Here is a 17,938-nt window from a genome sequence, read left to right on the forward strand (position 1 = left end):
AGACCAAGCCGTGGGTCTCACTTGAGGCATACTGAGAGTGTAATGTGAAGATTTTTAGAGACACACTGTGAACCACAATTGTAATTAATATTTTCTAATAGCCAGCCAGGCATGATAGTGCAGGCCTGTAACCCCAGCTCATGGGAGGTAGAGGCAGGAAGATTGTAAGTTCAAGCTCAGCCTGAGCTACATAGCCAGACCCTGCCTCAAAAAAACCATCTAGCAGCCAAAAAGCAAAAAGAAACAGGCAAAATATTACTTTACTATGTAATTAACATAAAGGGAAGGAAAATCCACAGACCAATTGGGATGATCTACCATTTACACACAGAACTGTGACAGTATCATACTTTCTTGGTAAATCTCCACAGAGCAAAGTGTAGGGTGCACACTCTTGTTTTTAACTTCAATATTCAATATATGAGCCTTCTCATTAAAGTTCTCTGTACATCTTATAAATTGGTGATATGAAATGGAGTATTTCCCATTCTACCAAACGGCATGAAAATAAATACACATTCCCCAAAGAGAGAGATGAAGGAAATCAAGCACGTTGAAAGAGGAAGAGAGAATATAACTTTGGTGAAAGTACACTGTGCAAATATGGAAGACAAGAGAAGCTGGGGGGCAGTTGAAGGGAAGCTATCTGTCCCTACAACTAAGTGCCTTTCTCTTCTTCTAGCACATTTCTAGCCCCAACATTTCAGGACTGTCTGTGATTGAACCAGTCAACTTCCCATTCAGACCTATGGGGTGCAGGGGTATACTGACACAATTACAATTTACTCCAAAGCAACATTAGGGCCATGGCAGCAAACTCCACAACCCCCCTCCCACCCCACCCTGTGTTATGATGATTTCCTCTTTGACCACACAGAGCAGAGAGTAGAACAGACTTGTCCCACTTTCACATTGCAGGAAGGTACATTGCTAAGAATCCACTATAGTTAACTTACATGCCCTTGTTTGTTTGGAGACAAATGGACCACAGGATCCTGCCGCATTAATCTCCCACTGGGGCTCTCTCGGAAAGCTGGCAGTACCTTTGATACTGCTGGGAGATGGCATGTAGGCTCTGGAATACAGCATAGGACATTATGGTGCAGGTACTAAACAGACACAAGCACATATTGACAAATGGAGACGGTTGCCATTGCATCTTTCAGTTCACTGACCAGCCAACTCTGAGTTTCAGCAGTAAGCTTGGTAAGAGTCCACACAATAGACAGCATGTCAGAAACTAGGTGGCTGATGGGTAAAGCTTGCAGCTGGTGACAACATGTCACATCATACACATTAGCATAGCCAAGGACCACCAAACCAAAGGCCATGAACAATGCAGCAAAATTCGGAACCAACTTTTGGTTTGGGGAAAGTTTAGAATATACGGACTAAATTTATGAAATTCATTCATTGCAAAGTGTGGCTCACCTAGCTCAGTCTACATCCCCTAGACAGGCATGGGTGCAATCACATGTTACTTACCATGACACTTTGGAAATATTTTACCTGTATATTCATGCTGCTCGAGGACAAAAGAATTGAAATCCTGAAGTCCTCTATAACTGTAAGCTAAGCACAACAGAGAAGACACACAGCAACTACTTTACTTAAAATAATTGTTTCCTTTTGGACTTCAAGCTGGTGTTCAAGATGGGGTTCCAAAAGTGAGAGATAAGTGATTTATTCTCTAACAACTACTAGCAAGAATTATGGACTTCTGCAACACCCTGCATAACATGCAGAGGACCAGACAGCCTCCTCCTTGAGTCTGACCCTCAGCCACTTCCAAGAGCAGAGGGTCAGAAAAACAAACATCTATGGAGATGAGCCAGCTACTTATGCTAAAGCTAAATTCCTGTGTGCACTATCAGTTCAGTAGGAAACCAGCTTATAGCTCACTGATGTGCAAAGACAGGTGGCCTTGCCTAACAGATAGGAAACTCTAACACTTTCCAGCAGTGATTCGAGAAATCTGTTCCTATGAATTGAGTGTAGAAAGGCCAGCCCTTTACACAATCAGTACCATGTACCAAGAAATGAAAATACTTAAGTTTACTTTTCTTGAATTCTTCTTAGGATGGCCTACACCAACCAAGCTCTGGATTCTTTTTGATGTGCCAAGTAGTAAAGGCTGTGCTATTCTCCTGGAATGCTGGGATATCAGAAGTTAAAAAAATGTATTTTAACATAATAGCTGAGCTTTAGATTTTCAGTAAAGAAAAACTGCTACTTAGACCTCCCACTATGGTGAAAAAGGCTCCTCTGGTAGGCTCTAAGGGAATCTTATCAAAAAAAAAAAAAAAGAGTATACCTTACTTAAAGGATGAACAAATGTGTTAAGGAGAGTCATTCATCCATATTCATATTAGAATCTTAGCTATTAAGAGTGGGATGCCCCTCCACTAAAGTAGATGCAAGGAAAAAAAGACTAGAGGGAGGTTTGTGTGAGAGAATGAATACAGGTCTAGGATGAAGTATGACACTGTGTGCTGCACAAAGGGCTTGCTGGCAGCCTTGCCCAAAGCCTGCACTGGGAGCCAGAGAAAGCCGCTAAAGTCATGCTGGAGAAGGGACCATTTTCACATGTGTCGTTGCCATCTCAACAGTACCAAAACATATGGGATTAAAAACATTCTGTCAAGAGTAGAGGAGCTGATCAGAATATGCTCAGGTTTTCTACGTTGGGGGTGGGCTGGGTGGGGGAATGGGGAGTGACAGATGGCTTCAATAACAAGGCACATCTCACTGAAGTTATTGGAACAAAGCATTTCTTCAGAACCTAAGAATTTCATTGCTCTTCCTTAACTTCTACCCTAGCTGAATGCTCCTTCACTCCCTTCTAGGTTCATGGTTAGTACATTTACCTGGGCACAGTGATTAAAATAAAACAAAACCAGGAATCTGCAGAGAAGATAAAAAGATGGGTCTTTGCCTTAAAAGTTAGTTTTTTCAGTCCTGAAACTTATACCTTTTTATCCCATGTTGATGCTAATGCTTCTGGACATAAGATAAAGGAGAGGACAAAAAAAAGCCAATTTTATAGTCTAGATTCAAGTCCTTAAAATATCAATGTATTGATACCTAATACATGATGTTGCTGTGTTGAAACTTAACCTTGCTTCATGGTAAAATTTATTGTACCAAGTAGTATTATGGTGTCATTGTGAACCACACCACACACATGTAGAGAGGGCTATGCACCAGAAATTCAAGTGAGGGCTCACTAATTTGAATTTTTCCACCCAGCTGTTTTGTACTGCTAAGACATTTCCTTAGCTGACAGCTTAATAGTGGAGTGGAAAGAATAAAGCGAGCTGCACATAAGGAAGGAAAGAGCTTCTAACCAAGCTACAGATGTGACTAAACAGTAATTCCATCTCTTCCCAGTTCGTACACAGTTTTTTTTTTTAACTTGACATTAAGAATACCGAGGAATCTCTCAAGGCACTGAACAAAAATAAACAAGGGAGGAGGAAGGTATTTTGGGTACTAGTGGTTTGTTAGGCTGATCTCTTAATCTTGGTGCTCAATATAATTCTTATGTCCTTTCTGCTGTCACTTAGAATGCTTGACTTTTCTCTCAGATCTTGTTTGTTGCTTTTGAGTATATATAGTCTAGCACAGACTTTAATTCTAGTGCACTTAACACTGTTTTATAACACAATACTTTGATAATATCATCAAGAAGTGGTTAAAGTCATCTTGTCATAAAAGCACTTGCTTTTCATAGAAATTAATTACTTACCCATTTGGTCAGCAATGCTATCCTCACTTCTTTGCCAGCTGGGTGTGGATTTTCCACTGCCACCAATGTCTGACTGGGTGTTCTGCCTGTCGATGGAGGCTGGAGATCTGCGACTCACTCCAAACCTGTGGTAATTCCCCAAACAAAGGCAAAGACAGCATCAGGGACCTCTCCAAAGAGAAGAGTTCTGTGTGTAATAGACTTGACTCTAGTAACAGGTACTACCAGTTTCTGCTTACATGTCTGTACATGTAGATACATCCTTATGCATGGGTGTGGAAATGTATATATTGTGGCTAATATAGATCACTGCTCAGAAAGGTATGCATGTTTTTATATCAACTGTTAACATTAGGACTGAACTACTCCGAGACATGTAGAGTAAGAAACCAAAAATCTTCTAGCCCTTGAAAGGCCAAGCTCAGACTGTCATTCACAGCCAAAGGGCAATCTAATATCTCATATGTATCTTTCAAATGGTACATTTTGGGGGTTTATTTTGTTAAATCAGTAACTGACTAAAAGTGTTTTCTGAGCATTTGCTCTGTGGTCTGAAAAACAGATTGCTATCATTTACGTTATGTGGAAACCACTTTCACAGCATGTAATATTTAACTTCCTTCCTTTGGGAATGGCAGTTTGGAAGTAGGTAAGCTGGCATTCATAAGGGCAAATGTCTATTTCTGGAAAGAAAAGTAGCTATTTAGTGAGCCAATTTTATTTTTCCCTAGGTGAAATAATAATAATGAATGTTTAATTAAAGCATCTGCCTCAGTCAGCAATATCAGCAAAATGAATACTGAGCTCAGAAAAAGGGACAGAGTATTCAAATATTCACGTGGAGATTTCCTAATCTCTGTGTGGTTACTAATGAGCTTCTAAGTACAATACAATAAAGGACAAACTAGGGCCCGTGTCAATGACACACATGATGGGTATCTTACTTGCTGTGATCAGTAGTAATTCCATGAGCAGGACCAGCAAGTGGTATATTGGAAAGAGTGGGAGATTAGGAGTAAGAAGACTTGAAGCCATGTTCCAACTCCACCACCCAATGTGACTAGACAAAAAGAATTTTTGTCTCAGAAAATCTATACAAAGGATTTGTAAAGTAGAGAAGGGCACAGAACTATCTACTTTAGTAAAAGATTTATTATATTATCTTTCCAGTTGCCTTGGCAGGTACTGTTCATTTACATGCCCATTCCCAAGGCCACTATGCAAAGTTACCTTACATATGAAGGTAGCTATCACTGCAAATGAAAACTGTGATTTACAGATACTTTGAGGAAAATGTTTAGGGAGAAAAGGGATTCCCACCATGTTTTTTGCTGCCTCCTCCTAAATAGGGCTCTTGTTTAGTTCAGAAGAGTGACTATTCTCAAACTGGCCCTATGATCCTATTGTCAATCTGTACTAAATGAAGACTTTTTGAAAAAGTTAGATATAGATTCTAATCTTGCTTTTACTTTTTTGTAGCAATAGAAACTAAAGATAACTTTTTAAATCCTTGAATTTAAAGTGGAATGTTTTTCTAGCTATCTGCTTTTAAATAAATGAGACTATGTTTCAACTTTGCCTTGAAACCCATTACCATCCAGTGAATGTTTACTTTCAGTTCTCTCTCACTGCCCTTCCCCATCCCCAAGTGTGTGCCAGGGTATTAGGGATGCAAGCATTTTGGCTTGAGGAGCTCAGGACAAAACCTGTTCTAAATTTCACATTGTACCTTATTTTGAAGATCTTAAGTGTGCCTCTGTTTGGAGAGCACTTGATAGTTCAGGAGTTGTGCACAGGTCAAATCTACAGGAGTTGTAAAGCAGTCATTTGGCTGACTTATGAGACAACTTCGGTAACCAGGTGCTTGGCCTCATGAGACTGTCCACTCCTCTCCAAGGCAGGCTGATGTCTGAAGGACCTTCCTAAGAACGGGCTCTCATTCCCATGTGAGGCTTGTACAGGTGTGTTTTTTTCCCCATTCAAATAGATATTATTAATTTCCCTATTAAATTTCACCTCTCAGCTAATTTGGATACTCAACAACCTCAAACCAGGGAATGGGCTGGCACATGCCATACACATCTGCATCAGGTAGGAGAACACCAGTGTAGCATGTTATGTTACTGACCTATGGTTCTGGCTCCACGCAAGCTTAACACTGGTGAGTGTGTGGCAGAGTGCGCACACTTCCAGTCTCAGTATCAACTTGTGTTTATCCACCTTTACTGGGGTAAGCTGTACAGGAGACGTTACATAAGGGTATCTTGAGGTTCGAACCTGATTCAGGGGCAACACATGTGGATTGGCACTGTCTTTTAGCTCCCTGATGTTGACAAAGACTGCCTGGGGTCTAGTGGGAAACGCTGTATTATTTTCTTGTAAAAGATTATCCCACCTGAAAAAGACATTATGCCTCATGGTCAACAGCTGATGGTAAATTCCCCAATAAAGAGAAAATCCTCAACACCATCTAGGGCGGAGGCTGAGCTATTAGACATCCAACTGAATAATTACCACCTCATTAACAAAAGTTGAGTAGCACAGGCATCGGAACTATGCTTTTAACATCAGTATTCACCCAAATATCAATGTTTCAACTTGGTTTTCGGGTATCATTTAAACTCTATCACAGACAGAAGAAAACTTTTTTCTTTTTTTTTTTGTTAGCTCATTTATGTTTTAGTGCTATACTAATGGTGAAGTTGTGGTGACTTTGTAGATTTGAAGGCAAACCAGGCCGTTCAAAATCTAATTAAAACAAGAAATAATTAGTTAGGCTTGTGGTGCAGTAAAATAATATGTAATTCATAAACCTTTTGCAAGGAGTCTTGAATAAAAGCTAAAATTATTTTCTAGTTGTCACTGAAGCAATTAAAGTAAGAAATGTGCAGGCTACTGAGGGAGTCCTAGGGGAGATGGTAGAGTGGGGAAAATATATTTTATAGTGGTTTTATTACCTACTTTCTGCTAATATAAACATTTAGCAACAAAAGCATACTTAATGACTGTAGAAACCAACAAGATATTATACATAAGAAATAACCATTATAAGGTTATTATTAATAAACATGCTTATTTTGTGAGATGATTTGTGAAAGTCACCAAATCATGTGTCCATTTGTTAAAAATATATTTGGAGAAAATGTAGGAAAGAAACATCAGTTTTTATAAACACCTAACAGTTGATTTTCAAGTGGTTCAAGGTCTTTCTCAGGTTCCCCAGGGAGAAGCTCCAGCAGGAAGTTTTCATGGTTCTTTTAGTCCTCCTCTAGACAAAGGTGACTTTTGTGGGCCATATAGTGCATTCTTACTAATTACTTCCCAGCTTCAGACATAACAATTTTTTTCTCCTTTAAAATTCCTTTAAAATCATATACATTTTGATTTCTCTTTTTACTTTGTAAGGTTTTTGTTTATTTGGTTTTTACAGGGCAGTGGAGAACATGGTGCTAGAGATTGAGCCCAGGGCCTTACACATGCTCAGCAAGCATGCTACCACTGAGCTACACACCAAGCCCACTTTGTAACTTTTGTTGGTAGCATATTGTTACTTCCGGGCATTTAACATTTTCAATGAGGATTAAAAACAAAAGCAAAAACACAGAAGTCTTAAAGTGTGAGACAAATAATTTTAAGCTTCAGATGTGATTATCATCTTCCCTACACTGACAGCAGTATCAACTCCAGTGGAAGTGTTATTCTTCTGAGTTCACTTAGAGGGAAATCCTAGAAGTGGTCCTTCCTGTGATATTGATTGCTATATGTAACAGAGACCTGATGAGATTTGATTTCTCTTGCCATTGAGGTCACTGTAGAGACTAAAGAGGGATAAACTTCCTAGAAGTGGTTTGAACCATTTTTTTCTATCTGGGATATTAACTACATTTTCCCTACTGTTTTTAAGTTGACCAGGTCTGGCTGAATGAGTATCATTTTTATAGACAAAAGACAGCCACAAAGACTGAGACCATATGCGACAGGAGGAACAATATACCTACCCTTCAGGCATGGATTTTTGTCTGTAGGTGCCCCCCGCAGAGCCAGTCTCGCTGGATGAAGACAGGTTGCTAGGGGAGTTACGACATTGGGATCTTGCTAAAGCCATGGATGAGACTGTCACATAGATGTCCGAACCAGGAGACAGCCTGCATGTATGAACCAAAAATATGAAGTCAATTCAAAGGTAAAAATCCCAAGGTAACTCATGATGGATAATATCATAGAAATGTGACAAAGGCAGTGACTTCAAAAAGAGAGTGAAAATGAAGCTAGCTGGAAGCCTACAAAAGAAACTTCCCCATAAAACCACTACCCAGGGGAACAACTAGAAAACTGTCTCAAAGTGGGTGGGGTGTGTCAAAAAGAACAGGAGGGAAGAGAACAAGAAAACATGTATGCTCCCAAAAGCTGCCAGAATTCAGTTGAATTACTTATGCAGTCTCCTAGTAAGGCAGAACAAGAGGATAAATGAGCCCAAGTGACATTAACACAGCAATTAATTCCAATGTCTCACACTGGTCCTCCCAGAGTATATGACCATCGTGAGACTGCCACATGCTTTGTATGCTTCTTTGTTTTCCAATTTTATTGCTCAAAATCTAGGATGAATATTCAGACCTTCTATTTAATATTTGTATTTTTACTGGCTAGCAGCCTCAATATACAGAAGAACCTGTGTGAAAAAATGCCTAGAATTGCAGTTGTTGAATTTAATTAGAATTACTAAACTTACATTATTTCACAGTAGAGATATGTTACACACTGACCCCTTATACTCTTTCTAAAGTCACAGACTCTTCACCCTGCCAACTGGCTATCAAAGCAGACACTGGAGCTCCCTCAACCTTACTTACTTTAGTAGGCAACTGGGTGGCCACAGGGATGTCATTAAATGTCTCTAGCAATTGTGACCAAGTATAAACAAAACCTTAATAGCAAGGCTATTTTGTTCCAAAAGCAAATGCTGGCATAAGCCTCCTGACTCTTACAGCAGGGCAGGTCAGTTCTATGTGACGGCTGAGGAAGTAAGATCTAAGTCACTCATTCCAGGTTGCGATATGCCAGGCTTCTTGACAAAGTCCACTGCTTTCTCTGTTGCATTTCTGCTGTTTGTTAGAGAAGGCGCTTCTAAGAAGTATAGCTCCCACGTTCATCTATGGCCATGCGGCAGACCTGAGTTGGGGGCCCTGAGTTCCCTCCAGCTGTCTCTTAAGACATCTTTTCTCAAAACCCTCACCAACAATTAAAAAAACAACAGGTTTTCCCCGCCATCCTCCAATACCCTAAACCTGCCCCTCCTCTATTATTTCAAGTGAAACCTCTTGATGCCATTTTTTTTCCCTTGTGCTTTCCTCAACTGCCAGAGTCAATCTGCCTGATTACATTCAACTTCTGTTTATTGCTCATGACTGTGTCCTAGGTGCGATGAGTACTGGTCCTGGAAACACTCTGATAGTCCTGAGTTCTGTACTCTCCGGCCTAGATCAGTGTAAGTCTTTGATCTCTGAACTTCCAAGCTCATTCTACTCTAACCTTCCAACACCCCCTAACATCCTAACATTCCTCTCCCAACACGTCATCTAACTCCAAAGCTTGCCTTTGCCTATGAGACAGAGGATTAATATCACTGGCATTGGTTTCAAGGTCCTGAGCCATCTGAACCGACCCTGCCCCATCTCCCTATGCACTCAACATGCCAGACTGGCTCTGTCCCAGAGTTCAGATTCTGCCATCACATTCACATTTTCACCCATCTTGCCCTCTGCCTGGTCTTCTCCCTGGCGTACTCACGCAAAATCCTTTCTTTCCAAGGCCCAATTCTAATCTCGTATCTATGAATTCATGGAGCAGAAGTTCCTCAAGTCCCAAATCCCACAAGTTTGTTCTTTGCACCATCCTAACACATTGTATAGAATGGTTAGTTTTGTGTTTATCTCTCTCCCCACCAGATTCATCCTGAAGGCACAGGACTGAACCTTAATTATTTTTTCATTTCTAGGTGCTTAATTCAGATTTTCTGAATGAAGGAGAAGCCCAACCAGCAGTGAATAAAATGAGGAGAAGGGGACAAGGGCTCATGCCCCACTACAGGGATAATTAACCATGGTGGGTATGGACCAGGTGAAAAATTGTTGGTCACTAATAATAAAGTGCTTAAGTTACCAAAAAGTTAATATGCTTTCTTAACGTTAACTGTAACAAAGTTAGCGGTAAGAAACAGCAACGGGGGTTACAGGTGGTAAGATGTCACAAAGTCATTGATCTTAACAAATAGTGGTGAGACAACTTACTGACAGTGCCTGCTCCAAGTAGTGTGAAACAGGACAAAGAAGATGACCCTGGGATACTAGTGTTTGGGGAATGGGATGGGAAGCCTGGAAAGAGGAAGAGTTTTTAATCTCCTTCTATCATCATTACCAATCTTCTTCTCTGTAGCTAATGTTTAATTTATTACATGGCTCTTTTTCATGTCATAGATGCAGTGTGAAAGCACTGATTTTCACAGATGTCCATGAATTATTTGCTTTTTTGTTCCACCACTACTTGGAGTAAGAGCTGCTCCCACACTGTATCTGCTTCTATCACCATCACCCATCCTAATATTGCCACACAGAGAGAAACACTGCGTCTGCCACACAGACTTGAATGAGGATCACAGGTCCTGGTTAGGCCCTGGGTGGGGCAGAGATTAGTGGAACACTGGCTTATCCCTACTTTGAGGCAACGGGTTTGGACAGGAGAAAGACCAAGACATTTATCCAGGTACCATATAATGGATGTCTCTATACTATTTTCCACTAAGAAATATGCCAAATTTTCACAAGTTATTCTAAAGAAATTAGAATGGAACTGGAAGAGAGGACGATGGGAGGAGTAAGTTACAAAAAAAAAAAAAAGAAAAAGAAAACTAAGGGTTAAGAACACATAAATCCAAATGGAACATGATACCACTACTCTCCCTCTGCCTTAAGAGTTTAGCTTCTCCATGCACTTAATATAGAGAAACTTCAGATATAGTTTCATATTATAGCTGCTTTGATCTTCTCACTGCAAAGAGAAAGTGGTGTTACAGGAAAATAGGGGGAAAGGGGATGGCAGTAGAATGTGAAGACAGTTGGGCCAATGCCATATCTAAGAGCCTGGTGATTTTTTGAGTTTCTCCCAGGTAAAGGAGACATTCAGTGAATTATATTGTTGGTGCTTGGTAAGATGCCTGATTCCTTGGGAAAGTTAAAATGTAATTTTCATCTTTGCCGTTTCTTAGCCAGGTCTCTGAAATGTACATGAAGCTAAAACATCTCATGCTAACTCTCAACCTCAGTTCTTTTATTTGGCAAACGTATCAGAAAATTCTATTTGGTTACTGGAGATATCCCAAAGTGAAAAAAAAAAATAGCATTTCCAGAAGGCAAGTATTCATTCCCACCCTTCTTTTGCATTTATCTAACTCAATAGTGGCTTTGTTTTATGACTGTTCACACACATAGAACACACATACAGCAACTGATGCAACACCGCCCAAACATTTTTATGGCTCTAGACACATGTGTGGAGGGCAAAGAAAATTCAGAATTAGCCCTTATTCTTGTAACTTATGACTTTGCTATTCTGTCCAAGTATTCTGAAGGTGGTGCCATCACACAACTATTCAAAAACAGACCTATTCAGGGAGCAGGAGGCACCACTGCCTAGGTGTTGGCAGTCTACTTCTACAGGGTCTGAGGCTCGTCATTACTGGAAATGGATCTGCATGCTGCACTGCCACTCTGAAGAGGTGCTCTGAGAAAACTGGGAAGTCTGACCTCCTCAACCTGTCTGCCTTGGCCCTACCTCCCAAGTGTGATCTAAGAGTTACTGTGTCCAGTGACTTTGAGCAAGCTTACAAGAGTCTTTTCTTCTGAGATAAATCCAGATCCCTTTTCCTTAAAGAGCCCTAAATGTCTGATGTTAATGACCAAGAAGGCTTAGAGAATGAAGGCTAGTACCTCTTTCAATTACTGTGAGATCTTTCAACTGTGGAATAAATAACAATCTTTTTTTAAAAAGCACTCTGGTGCCTGCCAGAAAGGAATTTTCTACAGTTTTTAGCATTAATTTCAGAAGATTTTCTTCCTTATATCTAAGTTAAGAAATGGGCAAATTTAGAATAACTAATACTATCCATTCTCTGGTATTCTGTATTACATCAAGTCTTTCTGACTGTACCAAGAATGCAGCAATTAGAAACCAAATGATGATAAGTACCAACAGACAATACAGCCATAGTCTGCAGGACTGCACTTACTGCCAACTTTCATTTATATTCAATGCATCTTAGTGCAATAGGAAAAAGAGTCAAAGAGGCTGGACATTTAAGAAGGATGCTCCAAGATCAATATCAGTTCCTCATTTTCCAGAAGTATTCTCAAACCAGGATTAAAGAGAACTGACAAAAACATCACAGATTTCTGATAAAATAACCTCTGTCCTCCATGCCTCCCATGAAACAACCCACAGGATAACAGAGAGAGTGTTCACAGTAGCAGACTCTTATTAAAGCTGATCTCTCCAGAGTGTGTCTGATTACAACTTAGTGATCTATGGATAAGGAATTCTTAGTGTCCTCATAGTTAATGGTAAAATGGCTTCCTGAGTATTTAGGATTAATTACACTTCTACTCCCTACTTTTTACTCCAAAGTGACAATACTGCTTTGATGTGTCCAAGGAGATAAGGCCCTCTGTAACCCAAGTACAAACAGTAGAATGATGGCAAAAACAATCCTGAGGGTTTCAAACAGCAGCCATGACTGACAAATTAGATACTTGATTGCATAATTAAGCACAGCATTTTACCACAACTTAGCAATTAAAATGCTATCCATGCAGAGAACAGGACCAAGTTAAAGTACTCTGCTTCCATAAGTCTGTATCAACCAGGATTCTTCCAGAATTATGTAAAAAAAATTGTCTGAAATGACTCAGTCATGTAACATGAGTGCTCTATCCAGAACAGAGTTTGTACAAGTTATGTTCAAATAGCTCATTCCTCTGTTTTTCACGCCTTTCTACTATGTGTTCTGAGAACAGAGCTACTAGTAGTCTCTGACTTCACAATCTTTATCAGCTGTTCAGTCAGGCTCTGGAAATCCTGTTCTGATAAGCTTCCAGCTGCAAGACCAATTTATAACGAAGAACTCTCTTGTACAGCTGGGACAATACAGTGTTTACCACACTGAGATAAAGGGATCATCACACTTCACAGCTACTGGCAGGCAGGCTGTGAGAGTTCACAGCCTGGCACACTGCAAGAGTCAATTTTATTGACAGAAATAAAAATGATTGCAGGTAGGACCACGTACTTAATTTGTAGGACTCAGTACATAATGGAAATGTGGGTCCCCTTGTTCATACAGCATGCCAAGTTTCAAGACGACAGCAGAGCATTATGCTAAGTTTGGTCCCTACTAAGTTTGAGACCGTGCTTAGCATGTTCTCAGGTGGCAGGTCCATGAAGCTGGCCCTGACAGCAGTGAATGGGACGTACCACCCTCAGCATCCACACATGCATGTGTTTGTACTAATATTTATTGAGCTCTGTTTGTGTATGGTGGTGGGTTTTACTGATGGAGCTTGTTGACTGAGATGAGGGCTCTGGATTCTGATGGCCTAATACTAATCTCAGCTCCATCACTAACTAGCTATGACCTTGCACAAATTATTTCATCTCTCAATCACTGGGCATCCTTACCCATAAAGGGAATAAACAAGAACCAGCTGACTGGGCTGTTGGGAGGATTACCTAAGAAAACTAGCACAAAGGACTGAACAGAGTATGGCATAGAATAGGAACCCAATAATAGATTCTATATAAGTAAAATGTAACATTCACAAGAGAAATGCCAATACTGCAGAGGACCTCAGGCAGGTTAGCAGTCAGATTTACTTGGGAAAATTAGAGGGAAGGAAGCTTTATGAAGGAAATGCACTTGAGATGGAGCTTGTTGGAAGCCAGGGATGCTCACAAAATTCTGAGTGTAAGAATGTGAGGGGTGTACATCACCATCCACAATGGCATATTAGGCTCGAACACTGGCTGCAGGGGTGGAGACTGATGGGAATCATGACTAGAAAGATGAGGGGGTAAGTCCTTGTCCAGTAAGCTGAGGAAGTACAAACTTCATCTACAAGGCAACAGAGAAGCATAGCAAGTTCTAAGGCAAAGCAGTGGAATGGTCAAAGCTGATCCTGTAGCCCAGGGGCTGATAAGCATAATAGAAATAATCAAATAAAGGTAAGAATCAATTAGTTTACTACAATATTAACCTCTTCAATTAGTCCTGCCCTTCACCATATTCACAAATATATCATAACAAGTAATCACAACGTAACCTCAGTATGAAAAGCAAGTGTTTCTTTTTCCTTTAGGCATGGTAGGGTTTTAAATACTGGAACAAACAAACCAAAATGAATTCATTTCCTTATCCCAAATACATAAACAGAAATGGTGGTACTAGAAGCTGAAATCCAGCATACCAAGCTGGCCTCTGCTCAGAGTGTCTGCCAGGAGCCCCAGTCCTTCCTTACAACGCATCTAAGTAGGCACTACACTAAGGAAATCAGAAAATACCACCATACAACCTGCCTTCTTTCCTATAGAGAATTCCACCAGAAGGAATACTCCTAGATTTTGGCAATTTTGAGTTCTACAATAAAGGTGAACCATTCATAAATGAGTTCAATTTAGTAATTAATGATCATATATTGTTAACCATAGTTCAGGACTCCCTAGTACCTTCCACTCTACATCCCTACTCTTGTTTTGTGCCATTTAGTGTATATAATCATTGTGTTAAATATAATGGAAAACTGTAAGAGCCAAACAAACAGCAACAGCTTGGAAGGCTGTTAGGCTGCATTTTGATTCTGTTGGGGAACAGGGACCAGTATCAACATACTTCCAAGCAGGACCACAGGTGTATGAATCAACTCCCTTCACTGTCCCCTCCCCTCCTTGTGTACTTGTGTTCTGCTCCTTAAATCAGCCTGCACATCTTAAAAGGGCAAGTACAGAGCAGATGACCCAGGGCCGTATTTATGTACGTGAAGCTGTACCTTATTCTTATGCCCTCTTGTACATTAGCTATTAGTTGAGAGACCAGCATCAGAGCCTGAACACTCAGGTAAAAAGAGCACTTCACCTCTGCCGGCTAATCTAAAGACATCTGCCCATCTCATTATTCACAGCAATTATTTCTTTAGGTCAAAAGAAAATTAAAGCCACTTTTTTCAGCAATTTAGGACAGGCAGATCCCAAATTGCCACTGTCATCATTCAAGTGTTTTTCATGACAGATGTTGGATCATTCATTGTCCAGGAAGGTTACAGCAGGACATATGTCAAATATACCTTCTGGGAAGGTCTTCACTTGTCTGGTATGTGTGTAGAAGAGTAGGATTTAGGGAAGCCTGAAACCATTGTGGGCCTCATAGGCCTTCCCATGATGAGATCAGGCTGGGCCTCTCAGACAGGGTCCTAATGCAGAACCTTCCCTTGAGTTGCACAGGAGGGTAACACCCAGGTACTGGGTATACATAGGATAGAAGTCCTTAGTGACATGCATATAACCTATCATGTACCATCATACTGTTCTTTCTAGAACATAACTGCCTTTTACAAGATCATCTCTGAAGTCTAAATGGCATTGATGGTTTTTGCAGAAACCATCTTATATGACTTCTGCCAGTGCAGTCACCATGGTTGCATTCAGGGTAGCAGGCATCCTGAATTCATTCTCTGTCTCACCAAAGGTAACCACACCACTGTTGCTGAAGACAACACAACCTGCATGTAGAAACATACTGGCCCACCAATGCTCACCAAGGTAAGGCTGAGCATGGACTCATCAGTCTAGCACACAAAGATTTAGCTGTATTCCTACAATGCCCCATTTGCACAGCCTATATTCCTGGTACTTCTAGAATTTCCAGGTAGGGCGCAGGACAACACAGGTGGCTTTGCAGGTAAGAGGCCCCTGTGGGAAGGCTTCCCTAGGCTAAGTGTAATCAGTTGGCTCAAGGAATGATTAGTAATGCAACTCAGAAGCCTGAGCTGGATACCATGTTGTTTCATTCTGTCATTCCCTGGGTCACTGTGGTATGGATATATGAAGGGGAACTAGGATGCATGTCAAGCTCACAATGCTTTGCCCATTTCCTGAATATCTAAATAACCACCATTGTTGTAATATCACCTAATAATGGGAACCTACAAATCATATCAACTTCCATCTCAATGGAGAGATCCCACGAAGAGGGAGAAACCAAGCTAGAAGCCCAGTGATTTCAAGTCAAGCATGACCCTTTACTTTTTTACTTTATCTTGATGACAAATATAATACTGAAATTCAGTTTCAACTAAAATCTTACATAGGAGATTCAACCAAGAACTTGCATTTAGCCAGGCATGGTGGCTCCTGCCTGTAATCCCAGCTACTTGGGAGGTGGTGACTGGGAAGATCATGAGACCTTAACTTAAAAAAACAAAAAACTCTAAAGTAAAGAGAGCTAGAAGTGTGGTTCAAGAAGTCCTGAGTTCAAACCCCTGTACAAAAAAAAAAAAATGAACTTGCATTTCACTTGGAGACAAGTTTTATCAGAATACACTTTTAAAATAAGAGTATGCTGAACTTAATCAAGACAAACAAGTTCTACTTAAATTTAGCTTTAATGCTATAGTTACATCACACTAAAAAGCATTTTGCTTTACTGGTCATTTATTTATAAAAAGAAACTGATTTTTTTCTCCTCAATTGATTAACTTTTGTCCCTTCCCTCTTCCCAGTTATTCATTGGGAGATGACTAAAGGCCACAGTCTGTGGTTGTTTCTTAGAATACAAAGACGAATAAGACAGCCTAAGTTGGAAAAATGGACAATAAGATTAAAATGCAATGCAATGTATTCTGTGAACGAAGAAGGTATTTAATGATGTCAACATCCCCAGATGGGCAATTAAGGCGGAGATGGGAGGAGAATTTTGGAGAGATCAAAGGCAACATCTCCAAAGAAGCACTCAGAGTTAAGCTGTGGAGAGATGGAGTGGAAGGTAAATGGACCAGACACACACACAGCATTAAGAACACGGCACGTTCAGAAAACAAAGTCATTTAGATGCCAAAGACTGGGGATGTCTGTGGGATTGTGACAACAAAAGGGGAACAGGGAAAGGCAAAGCCAAGCCACCAAACTCACAGAGATGTCACCAACCATGCTGGGAAGTTGGTCTTGACCCTGAAGGTTCAAGAACCACAAGAGGGTTGTAACAAAAGACCTAGCCTGAGGAGCACCCCATTTCTATTAGATTACTGTTCTACCAGGAGACCAGGAGACTGATAAACAGATTTGGAGGCTTTGGGCAACAATTTAGGTAAGAAAAAAAAATCTCAGTGCAAAACAAGAGCTCCTGAGGCAACAAAGAAGTAGTTTAAAAATTGAGAACTCAACAGAAGCTGAGGATTGGGTAGATTACTGGTGTGGAGAGTATAGGAAAGTTGAGTGTAAATCCTCAATCTACTCTGGATACTGTAAGATGGTAAGGCCAATCATTAAGAAGCTATTCATTAAGGTGGGTAACACACAAGAAGGTAGACATAGAAGAAGGAGTGAGGTGAAGTTTAATTCAGTTTGGATTTGTGAGTATGAGACGTTGTGTGACATTCAACTGCAGATGTTCAGTAGATAGTCAGGCATATGAAGGTCAGAAGTAAAAAAGCAGCCCAGACAAAACAGATGGGATTCATGTCTATAATCCCAGTACTCTATGAGGCTGAGATAGGAGGATCATGAGCTCAAGGCCAACCAGGGCTACACTGCAAGACACTGTCTCAAAAAAAAAAAAAAAAAAAAAAAAACAACGTAATTAAAGATCTTCTAGTATACTTATGATGACTGAGGCTACTTATATAACCATCCAGCTATTACACAGTGTGGGATTCGAAGAAGAAAAAGGGAAAAATCATGGGGAACACAAAATTTCAAAAAATGAGATAGGAATAAAGGGCTGAGGATGCAAAAAAAACAAAGTTTAGGAAGACAAGTGGATTCCTGAGCTTCATGTTACAACGAAATACTTGAGATAGGCTACTTGTAAAGAAAAGAAGGTTGCTCAGCTCACAGTTCTAGAAGTTCAAGTCAAAGAGCAAACAGCTCCAT

The 17,938-nt window shown here is 40.3% G+C and overlaps 1 protein-coding gene across 22 annotated transcripts in view; it reads right to left on the reverse strand.

The window, feature by feature from the left end:
* Nucleotides 1–17,938, reverse strand: part of Sipa1l1 (signal induced proliferation associated 1 like 1) — a 316,961-nt gene that overhangs the window by 30,699 nt on the left and 268,324 nt on the right. For 20 of the 22 annotated variants that reach the window (XM_074067651.1, XM_074067648.1, XM_074067657.1 and 17 more), the window contains 4 exons: nucleotides 7,747–7,893; nucleotides 3,749–3,873; nucleotides 1,510–1,572; nucleotides 957–1,075 (listed from right to left, as the gene is read on the reverse strand). In XM_074067651.1, coding sequence (XP_073923752.1) covers nucleotides 957–1,075; nucleotides 1,510–1,572; nucleotides 3,749–3,873; nucleotides 7,747–7,893 — 454 coding nt within the window. The remainder of the gene's footprint in view (nucleotides 1–956; nucleotides 1,076–1,509; nucleotides 1,573–3,748; nucleotides 3,874–7,746; nucleotides 7,894–17,938) is intronic. The other 2 variants (XM_074067659.1, XM_074067658.1) reach the window with 1 other exon arrangement.

This window comes from Castor canadensis, chromosome 3 (assembly GCF_047511655.1).
Source record: "Castor canadensis chromosome 3, mCasCan1.hap1v2, whole genome shotgun sequence".
Taxonomy (NCBI): Eukaryota; Metazoa; Chordata; class Mammalia; order Rodentia; family Castoridae; genus Castor; species Castor canadensis.